The sequence below is a fragment of the Arachis duranensis genome, chromosome 8, assembly GCF_000817695.3.
Source record: "Arachis duranensis cultivar V14167 chromosome 8, aradu.V14167.gnm2.J7QH, whole genome shotgun sequence".
Taxonomy (NCBI): Eukaryota; Viridiplantae; Streptophyta; class Magnoliopsida; order Fabales; family Fabaceae; genus Arachis; species Arachis duranensis.
In genome coordinates, this window is record NC_029779.3 from 15,017,243 (window position 1) to 15,029,075 (window position 11,833).

At 32.5% G+C, this 11,833-nt stretch overlaps 1 protein-coding gene across 3 annotated transcripts; it reads left to right on the top strand.

Annotated features, from left to right (window-relative positions):
* Positions 1-3,345: 3,345 nt before the first annotated feature.
* LOC107461057 (U3 small nucleolar RNA-associated protein 18 homolog) lies at positions 3,346-7,845 on the top strand. 3 transcript variants are annotated; one of them, XM_016079509.3, is made up of 2 exons: positions 3,346-3,491; positions 5,917-7,845. In XM_016079509.3, the coding sequence occupies exon 2, from the start codon at positions 5,932-5,934 to the stop codon at positions 7,594-7,596; it is 1,665 nt and encodes a 554-aa protein (XP_015934995.1). In that variant the 5' UTR covers positions 3,346-3,491; positions 5,917-5,931; the 3' UTR covers positions 7,597-7,845. The 3 variants fall into 3 exon arrangements, with proteins under 3 accessions (XP_015934995.1, XP_020984559.1, XP_015934997.1); XM_021128900.2 differs by lacking the exon at positions 3,346-3,491 and adding an exon at positions 4,008-4,204; XM_016079511.3 differs by lacking the exon at positions 3,346-3,491 and adding an exon at positions 4,008-4,198.
* Positions 7,846-11,833: the final 3,988 nt, after the last annotated feature.

The window sequence follows — 11,833 nt, forward strand, 5'->3', positions numbered from 1 at the left end:
CGTAAATGAAATTTTAGAACTCATTTATTATTCTATTTTAAATTTATAAATTTGTAAAATGTAGATTTTCTAGAATTTAAAATAAAACACAAAATTTAAATTTTTATTTTTATTCATTTTGATTTTTTTGATATTTTATTTGAATTTAAATAAAAAATCTTTTCTTATTAATATTTTTTTTAAAGTCAATGAAATGTCAATAATTTGTATTAGCAGTAAATCGAATTAAACTGATTCGATTTACTACTAATACAGCATATACATAGGGATAGATATATTTATTGAATTGATATATCAATACGCACTTTAGAGATCGACATGGATTACTTGTAATCCCTTCATTCATTATTGCCAAATCAATTGAAAAATGAGCAAGAATTTCCAGGAACATTTAGAACTTCTCAGTTTTGAGCAGAATAGCCGTTTTCAAGTAGTGTTCGATCGATTACGTATTAATCAATATTCGCACAACGACGCAATTATCAGGGGCGCGCTCTACCACTGAGCTAATAGCCCGTCGTGTGGGCCTCCCGCTGAGGCCCGCTATGCCAAAAGCGAGAAAAACTCAGACTCCCATGGACTGACTTGTATTTGTTTTTGATAATTCATGACATAGATTCTCCTATTTTATTTCTCCAATTCAATTAGATGCCAAATCCGGGGATGTCAACAGGACAGGGCGGGGGGTAGGGGATGCCTCCTTGCTCCCCATCCCCGCCTCCGTTTCCATTCTCCACAGGTTCCATTTTTCACAGGACCCCATTTTCCATCTCTTTGATAATTCTGACTAATTATTAATTTTCATAGGAATAAAGTTGAAAGTATTCATCATATACAAAACAGTAAAATTTTATACAAAAAGTTTAAAATGACAAAATGATGACTTCTTTCAAAATGATGCAGTAGAGGATGTCATTGTGAGTCAGAGCGCAAAGCAGTGGATGGGTAGAAAGGATAATGGACACGATGACAGAGTTGTGAAAAGGAACGCCACGAATATAGAGAACGACGCGATGAGGGTGATAAAACGGTGAAAGGTGACAATGCGGTGAGACGGAAGAGTGGTGAGGGGGTGGCTGCAGAGAAGATTAGATGAAGTATGGACAACGCTAGACGACGCTAGAGATTTATGAATTAAAGAACGGTTATGCAAATAAAGATTAGGAATTTTGAGTATATATATATATATATATATATAGAAATAAACTATTAAGAATAGTTAAGTAAATTTATGATTTCGGAGATTAGTGGGAACGGGGCGGAAATCCCACTTGGGTCCCCGCACTTACTTTGGGAGAATTTTGCTCCCGTCTCTATCCTCGCGGTGAGAGTGATAAAACGGTGAAGGGTGACAATGCGGTGAGACGGAAGAGTGGTGAAGGGGTGGCTGCAGAGAAGATTAGATGCAGTATGGACAATGCTAGACGACGCTAGAGATTTATGAATTGAAGAAGGGTTATACAAATAAGAATTATGAATTTTGGGTTTTTTTCTCTCTTTCTCTCTATATATATGACATGTGAAATGACTAAAAAACATATATGAGAAATGTCCCCGCATTTGCTTTGGGAGAATTTTGCTTCTGTCTCCATCTTCGCGGAAAAAATGTTTTACAGTCGAATCTTCATTCGGAACAGTCCCCACAAGGATCATCGCATCTTGGGAAGTTTTGTCATCCCTACATATACGTAATAAATCGAATCAAAATATAATTGAATTTATTTGATTTGATTTATATAAAGAGGGAACTAGGGGTGAGCACGGGTAGCGGGTACCCGATTACCCGTCCAAATCCGAACCGAACCAATTAAATTGGTTCTGGAATCAACGGGTAATCGGGTCTAACCCGAACCAAATCGATGGTCTTTGTTAGTGATTGGTTCGGATATTAGTTATAGGGGTGCGGAACCCGAACCAACCCGCGAACCCAATCATATATTAATTAAATAAAAAATATAAATAATATATATATGACTTTTCGATTAGACAAAGATTATTTACTATTAATATGTTTAGATTTTAATGAGTTTAGTTTTTAATGTATTTGATATTTAACATGTTTGGATTATTTCTATTGATGTTACATGTTTATTGTACTTGTTAAATTTTTAAGATAAAAATTTAGTTTTTTTATGAATTTCAAAGTCATCGGGTGCCCAATTACCCAAACCGAACCAATCCGTTCTTAATCGATTTGGTTTGGTTCGAATACATGTACAAAAAAACACAAATCCAAACCAAACCAAACTAATTAAATTTTGATCGATTCGGTTATAATTTTACCATGAATCCAAACCAAACCGACCTGTGCTCACCCTAAGTCTAACTAGACATGAATGTAACCAAATTCAATTTAGGATATGTATGTAACTTTTTATTTAATTATCTATGTAAATTATCCTATTTTTTAAGATCACTTTATTGTTTGTATGTTTTGAAATTTGTTTTATTAAAATTATAATCTTTAAGGTCAAAATGACTATTTTGATTTATTTTATCAAAATTTATAATTAAAATGTTGAACTTTAATCCATATTGTGATTAACTATTGCTGTAAAGATATATATATTAAGATTTTAAGGACTTTCTTGAAAGAGGAAACTGGAAACTCGCAATTAGGGGTGGCAAAACGGGTCGAACTCGTCGGGCCGATCCGCTAAACCCGCTAAAAAGGCAGGTCGGGCTAGGATTTGGAACCCGCAAAATTAAAAAAAACCGTCAAACCCGCACTGCCAAATTGGCGGATTTTGGTGGGGCGGGGCAGGTCGGTCCGCCGGGTCGAAGACTTTTTATTTTTATTTTTTTAATTAAATAAAAGAGTGATTACTATTATAAAATTAATAATTATAGAATTTTTAAACACTTTTTTTCATTTTTTGTTTTTATTATTCTTTTAGTTATTAACTTTATTTATTTTATTTTACAATTTCGTATATATGCTCAAATTATGCGACTTATTTTTTAAAATAAAGATGATTCTATTGACAAATATTATTTTAAATAATTTTATTGAAGTTAAAAATAAAAAAATAATAAAAAAATTATATTATAATTTGACTATTTTTTATTTGTAATTGATTTTTTTATTATTATTTTTGGTTAATTTTATTGAATTTTAATTTTTTTTTAAAATAGTCAAACGGACTAGTTCGCCGACCCACCAATCCGTCATAAAACGGGACGGGCTAACATTTTGAACCCATTTTAGTTGGTGGGACAGGTTGATCCGTCCCGTTTATGGGACAGACCTAGGCGGGGCGGGGCGGGACGAATTGGGGCGGACCGGACCGCTTTGCCACCCTTACGCGGGGTTTTATTTCACTCAATCTAGGGTTTCATTCATTCTTCACAATCTCACACGCGCCACCCTTATCCTTCGTTCACGAAATCCATCGCTTCAATAATCTCCTCTCATTGCCGTTTCTGCCTTCACTTTTCGCGCCGGCGGAAACCACGGTGGCTGAATTCCCCTAGACCAAGCATCAAATTAGGTGCTCTCTCTAGCTCTCTCTCTCTCTCTCTCTCTCTCTCTAGCTGCAAATAGTGAGTTCCAATATTCTATTATTCGTTTTATTTTTGGTCTGTTATTGGATTCTGTACTCGTCTCTAGTGATTATCTTGTTCTGCTTTTGTGTCCTAATTCTCGTTCCATCTAATTTTTTGACACTTTTTGAGGGATGCATTGAACAATCCAACAGTCTCTCTGAAAAAATAAAATGAATCAGTGTCAGGAAAAAAAAAGGATATCACCATTGTTGCTGTTAGGGTGAATCTCGTGGATAATGTTGTTCTTGTTCTTGTTCGGGTTATTAAGTAGGAAGTGGGATGTTTAAAATCGATTCGAACCGAACTAAATCGACAGATCGAACCGAAATAATCGAAAATCGAACAAATAAAAACCGAAAAAAATTTGTTTTGTTGTTTTTTTTTTACGGTTCGGTTTTCGGTTTTGACCATAAAAATCCTAACCCAACCGGTTTGGCAAAAAACCCTAAAATTTACTACGACACCCACGTTCCTCCCAAGTCTCACCACCGTGAAGCCTTCCTTCGAATCCCAACGCCGAAGCCTTCCTCTTCAGGCCAGCACGCCACCCTCTGACCCAGCAGGCCAGCAACACGCCACCACCCACTGACTCAACAGGGCAGAGCACCACGCCAGTGAGACGCCACGAACTGGCAGCGTTTTTGGGTTCTGAGTTAGGGTTTGATTTTGTTAATTATAATCTGAGTTGCTGGATTTGTTTAGGGTTTTGTTAGTTTCTTGTTAATAACTTTGATTCTGTGCTTCTGAGTTGCTGGGTTCAAATTTGCTTGTTTTGCTTAGTTCAAATTCTATGATTCTCTGATTCTCTGATTCTGTGATTCTGAATTGATTTTTGGTTTTCTGCACTTATTTTGCTTGTTTTGAAATTCTGTTAATAATACTGATGAGTTACTATGTAATTTCACTAATTTTTGTTCAATAATCATTGATTCATTGTTGCTGTTTGTTGGTATTGTTTACTTTATTGTTGGTATTCTTGTTTGTTGATTCATTGTTGCTCTTGCTAAGCACTATTTCGGTTTTTCCTTCTTCCTTCCTTGAGTATGTTTCACTTCTATTTCTATTCTGCTGTCTGATTTTGTTGTGCCTCTGCTTTTACTTGGACTTTCCAACACCATTTCTTGTTGCTTTCCATTTGATTCAAATTCGTGGCTTTCTTGTTACTTAGGGTTCACTGCTGCTATTATTCATTATTGATGAGGTAATTCTGAATTGAATAGATGTCTTTATTAATCAAATCAGAAAATTTTGTAGATGTCTTTATTCTTTATCATGTTGAGTGTTTACTCTTAAAATTTATTTTAATCAGATGGTTCTAGATGATGGATTAAGTATGTATGTATTTATGTATCAATGGGTTGATTAGATGGTTGCTGGATTGATGGATCTAATTGCAGTCTTGCTCTTATTGTTGCTTAGAAGGTTCTGATAACTGATATGATTCAAGATTCACCTTTTTAGTTAGCATAAATTATATGCTCTTAAACTTTGAGTTGATTCATTGATTCAGGCACATGTATCATGGTATGAATTGTTCTCTTTGTTATTAGAATGTATAACTTGGCTATCTTTTAATATAAATTTATTTTTATTTTCAGTTGTGTTAACTATTGAACTTTTAAACTTCTTTAATTGTTGTATTTGAATTCCTTTTGTCGTTAAATTTCATTTGACCAATACTTTGTTAGCTATTGTGTATTTGTGTTTGTTGATTTCAATGTTATGATTTTGTGAAATAGTATGGTAGTATCTTTTTTGAATTTGATGTAAATTAAATTTTATTTCTTTAAGGTTTGAGTTTATATCATTTTGTTGTAGTAATTATTCAACAGATGAAGTTAGTAAAGAGCAAATTAGAGATTGTTATGCTTAATTTGTCATTTTAGATTTATATGCATTTGTTTGTGCACTGTACATCAGAGCCAAAACGCTCTATTCCATGCTTTTAGAATTCGAATGACATGAAACAAACTTGGCAGTTGGTGTTATTGAATTCCGAAGCACAATTGATTGAGGTTGTTAGGGAACTCGCATTATTAGCACTTTAGGCAGTGCACTTACCATAGTCCCCCTCCCTTCTCATGTCCGAAAAGCTAATTTTATTGTATGTTGTATGTTTCTTAATTTTCACACTAATCTTATGATTTCATAATCCTATAAGCGCTGACATTGTTATTTGATGATGTATGTGTATTAAGTTGTTTGATTTCAATTCTGTCATTTAGAGTTGTGGTTTGTTGCTCATTATTTTTTGCCATCTTGGAACCTTCATGATCCTTGCATGAAATCGGATGTTTCTTGTGTTATATATCTCTTTGTAACATCTATGAAATTGATTGCATCAACAGTTTTACCTCATTTATGTTGCAGAGTTGCTTGTGAGATATGAGTCTGATATCTCAAAATGCTCGCACTAAAGCTAAGAAGACCCAAAGGGAGGAGGACATCAAAGAACCTCCCAATCATGAAGAGGTTGAGGATGGGAAAGATTCTGATGATGAAGCTCTGAAGGCAAAGAAGAGGAAGCGAGAACAGTCAGAAATGCAACAAGTGAGAGAAATGAAAAAGCTGGAAAGCTTTTTGTTTGGCTCTCTGTATTCCCCTGTTGAATTTGGAAAGGAGGATAATGAAGTAGAAATTGGGGATAAAAAGAGCTCGGATTTGTTTTTTACTGACCGTTCTGCAAATAATGTGCTTTCTGTTTATAAGGAAGATGCTGACATTTCAGAGGAAAGTGATGATGACAGGGCTGCCGTGCAGAGAAAACCTGTGTGGGTGGATGATGAAGAAGAAAAGGCCACTATTAACATAGCAAATGTTAACAGGTTAAGGAAGTTGAGGAAGGAAGAGGATGAGGATTTGATTTCTGGGTCAGAGTATGTGTCAAGATTGAGGGCTCAGCATGTAAAGCTGAACCCAGGAACTGATTGGGCACAGATTGATTCGAGGTCCAAAATAGATAGATCTTCTGATGATGAGTCAGATGAAGAAAATGAAGCTGCATTGAACCAAGGTAACAAGGATATGGATGATATTCTGAGAACAAATGAAGACCTGGTTGTGAAGAGTAGCTCGAAACTACTGCCCGGACATGTTGAATACTCAAAGCTAGTTGATGCTAATATACAGGATCCATCTAATGGCCCAATAAATTCTGTTCAGTTCCATAGAAATGCTCAGCTCCTTCTTGCTACAGGATTGGACAGAAAGCTTAGATTTTTTCAAATTGATGGCAAACGTAACACCAAGATTCAAAGCATCTTCCTTGAAGATTGCCCCATTCGGAAAGCTTCTTTCTTGCCAGATGGGTCTCAGGTTATCTTATCGGGAAGACGAAAGTTTTTCTATAGTTTTGATTTGGTTAAGGCTAAGGTTGATAAAGTAGGTCCTTTAGTTGGTAGGGAAGAGAAAAGTTTGGAAAATTTTGAGGTATCGCCTGATTCTAAATTAGTAGCTTTTGTGGGTAATGAGGGTTACATTTTATTAGTTTCGACAAAAACAAAGCAATTGGTTAGTACCTTAAAGATGAATGGAACAGTCCGATCCTTAGCTTTTGCAGAAGATGGACAGCAGTTGTTGAGCGGTGGCGGTGATGGCCAGGTTTACCACTGGGATCTGAGAACAATGACTTGCATGCATAAAGGCGTAGATGAAGGCTGCATAAACAGCACAGCTCTTAGTACTTCTCCAGGTGGAAAACTTTTCGCAGCTGGTTCAGACAGCGGAATTGTGAATATTTACAATAGAGAAGAATTCCTCGGGGGCAAGAGGAAGCCTATCAAGACCATTGAGAATTTGACCACTAAAGTAGATTTTATGAAATTCAATCACGACTCTCAAATATTAGCAATCTGTTCAGGCATGAAAAAGAGCAGTTTGAAATTGATACATATCCCGTCATATACTGTGTTTTCCAACTGGCCGCCGCCGAATGCAAGCCTGAGTTACCCCCGTTGTCATGATTTTAGTCCAGGTGGTGGTTTCATGGCTGTAGGAAACTCTGCAGGAAAGGTGTTATTGTACAAGTTGCACCATTACCAGCATGCATAAAATCAAATTTGGAAGCTCTCTCAAGGTTTGAGAGTAAATTTTTGTATTGTTATTTGTTGTCCAGGCAGGTTTCTGAACTCAGGTTATTATTGCATTTTTGTCATAAACTAATGAAGCATCATATGTGTTTGTATGCAAGCTATAGAAGGAGAAAACTAGCTTCAAGTCTTTTATTGATTGTTTGACATTAGCTATATTAACTACATTGCTTTATCAATGTTATAGATACCTAGATGAGCTGTTATGTTATATCTGTACACAGTTTGGGTTAAATTGATATTACTAAATGCCACTTCTTGGCACTTCGGGTACTGAAAGCAAGGTAATAGCCAATAACTAATAAATAAAAAGGTGAGTGCTACCAAGGCAGATAGATGAAATATTTTGATTATTTTCATATAGACGTTGTTGCCACTGCTCCTTTATCTTTTCTTTTCTTTTTTTCTTCTTTTTTTTGGGGGGGATCTAGGGTGATGCCACTGCTCTCTTGGAAAATTTTGTAGTGCGTCTCTACAAGTTTTTTGATTTTTGGTACTCAATTGTTTTATTTCTTATGAGGAACCAAAATTTGAAATATGGGAACTTTTTCATTTGGAGATGTATTGGACTGGACTATATCTGTGATCTTAGACTGAATTGGACTATGTACTAATTAATTATCCATTGGGCTTGCTAGTTTCAAGATATGCTTCTACTATTAGTAGTGTCCCCATGTAGTGTGTGTGAGTGTGTTATGTGAGTATGTCACATGGGTGTAATGCCTAGGATTGGGGGTTGTCCAATCCACTTGACCAAAAAAAAAAAAAAAATTACACTTTTGACTTTTGATCTGAATAAAAAAATGAACATTTTTAACTAAGTTGGATTAGTTTAATGGTTAACTCACTGGTCTATTTAAACAAGTGTCGGAAGTTTGAATTCTTAGTCATTGGCTTGTCGGGTTGGGGGATATCGTGGGAAAAAAAAAACAATTCTAATCAAGTTGGGTTGGTTTAGTGGCTAGTTCACTAGTCTACTTAAGTAAGTGTCGGAGATTCGAATATCGTTTTGTACATACAATAATTCATTGGCCAACGACAAATCCTTAAATGGAATTTCGTTCTAAATAGTCATTGGCCTGTCGAGTTGTTTCTACAATAGAGATGTTTTGTACGAAGAAAATGAAGAATGATGTGCATAATTTATTTTAAAAAATTAATAAAAATAAAATAACATATTCTCTTAAAAATGTCTCGTACTATTTATAAAAGTGAATATTTATCTCTTCATCATTTTTATTCTTCGAAAAAAATAACACTACACTTTTGATGCTCCTAAATCCTAATATCAAACGGCATCAATAATAACAATTTTCAATGATCACATTAAATTACTGAAATGTCCCCAGCCTATTGGAAAACACCTCCACCGTGCTTGTTCCGATAATCCCATCCTCCCATGTAGTGATTGTACTTTTGCAGTACTCGACCACGGATCCAAAATGGCAAATAATTGTTCAAGACTTTGCTAGGGTTTGAGTCTTCAACAATAATTAATTTTCATATTTACATAAATATAATTTCCGATTCCACAAAATCTAAATTTCTAATGGAAAGGTTGGTATATATGTGACATGTAATAATTTTCAATGTATATTCTATATTTCATATTCGTAATTCATATGAGTGATTGGTTTTTAATATATATATGTAGTATGGTTAACTTTTTATATATATATATATGTATATATATAATATTTTTTTAAGTCAAATTCTAATTATGTCTTTCAAAAAGTATTTTTTTTAATAGCAGGTATATGAACATAGTTAAAACTTTCCATTTTTTCCTTTTGATTGTAGTCTAATATAATAACGTGAACCATTTATTCCTTTTAATAAAAAAATTAACATTAATAAAAAGTGTTAACTCTTAATATTTGTTTTAACAGAATTCAATAATAAATAAACTCTTGTTTGTTTATGTTACAAATACAAAATAGCCAAGGATTAACAATATTTTTGCTCAGCATTCTAGAATTTCACAAGCAACATAATGAATGATGGATTAGCACAGCTATATATACATAATGTTATTTACTACTATATATTATATCTAGTCTTTCATTCTTACTATATATACAGTCACCAACTTAATTATTTAAAGATGTATTTTTATATAGGTTTAATTATTATTATTCTGTTGGTCTCTATAATTTTGTGAAATTTTTAATTAGATTCCTATATTTTTTTTAATTAAGTTTTTGCACCAAAATTTTCTTTTTTCAATTGAGTTCTTACACTTTTTTTTCTTTTATTTAAGTCCTTATACTAATTCTTTTTTTTTTTAATTAGGTCCCTATAAAATTAAACCAATTACTACTAAAAAGGACTTAATTAAAAAAAATTTAGTGCAAAGACTCAATTAAAAAAAGTATAAAGACCTAATTAAAAATTTTACAAAATTATAAAAACCATCAAAATACTTAAACCTTTTATATATATGTAAGAAAATCTCACTGATCATTTCCTTTAGAAAATGGATAACGAATTAACAACTCTCACCTTCCACAAACAATGTAAGATTTTAATTATATATTCTAGAGAACAAATCCAAACAAATTCAATATAATGGATTTACAAATAGATTCTGAAGATTTGATTTGCTAGCATCATAATTTAGCTTTGATTTGGTTTTGTCTTTAGTGTTCAAAATTTGAAAAAAAAATCAGAGCTGGACAACTATATAATACTAATTAATTTAATTTTATAGCAAAAATGAGTTGTACACTTAATTAGTCAACCTAATACTTTTATAGCATCTTTTATTATGGTAGCTTTAATTTAATTTTTTCCATAATGAACCTTCAATTACTCTCCTTTACTTCTCTTATATAAGGTAGCGTTTATTTTATAGTATTGGGACAAAGACTGAGAGACTAAAATACAATATTATTTTTGTTGGCTCAGAGATTGGTATTAAAATTTATGTTTCTGTCTCTAAAATTTTAATATTTCAGTGTCTCTAAAATATAAGGACACAGGAGACTGATATTTTAGAAGCAGAAATTGAAACTTTAATAACATTTTATACCTAAAACATTCTCATTTTAATTAATTAATTCTAATTTTATCCTTTGTACAAATTAAATTAGAATTTTATTCTTGTTTCAATTTTTGTCTCTCACATGACACCAAACAGAATACTAAAACTTATTTCAGTTTCTATCTCTTAGTCTCTGTCTCTCAATCTCAATCTTTCAGTATCTGTCTCTCCACCAAACACTACCTTATATACTGCTGTCCAAAATTCTTTTCGTGATTAATAACGGGGCAATTCTGTTGCTTGTCACCATTATTTATTTTGAAATATAATTATTTATGTATTTTTTATTATTAGCTTAATTTAAAAAAATAATTTTATAATATAATATTAAAATTTATACTATTGAAAACTCTAAAGTTTGATTTTTGTTAAACTCAAAAAAAAAAATTTAACGTAAGACAAAAGAAAAGAAAAAAATTCAAAAAAAGTTTTTCTAAGAACATTTTTAGAAGCATAATAATTTATGTATTTTTTTAATCAATTTAACCTTTTCAATAGAGTGGTTTCATAATAGCATTAGATAAGATATATGAGGTCATTGTTTATTTCTTCATCACCATTATACAATAAGTTTAATTCAAATCTTGTTGTTAGGGTTTCATTAATGCTATGATATGATTCTATTTGAGCAGAAACATAATTCAATTTCAAAATTCAAATTGAGTGGATACGTGTGTTGATCGATCACTAGATTTTGTTTTCTTATATAAGGCTTCAATAATTAGTGTATACCAATTTTAGTTAATTAGTATCTTTGATCATCATTAAGGTTGTAGAATACGAATATGCATATAATTGACCAGATTTTAATTTATATAAAGACAACCTCATAATCAAGTGTCATGAAAAATCAATTGCTTTCTCCATCTTATAAAAGACAAAAGGCTAGATTACATTGTTATGCAAACCACCGAACATATTAGCTGCTGAATTTGCATGGAGTTAAAAACATGAATATCCCAACTCATCATCATGAGTCACAAGCACTTTTGGTTATGGATGACTTTATTCAAGTGGTAAATGGGATATTAAATTTTTTTTATTGAAACATTGATAGTGTAAAAAAATATATATATATATATATATATATGTATAATAATTAAAAGAATATAATATTTGAGGAGTCTTGAAAGATAGTTAAAGCAAATCGTGAAAT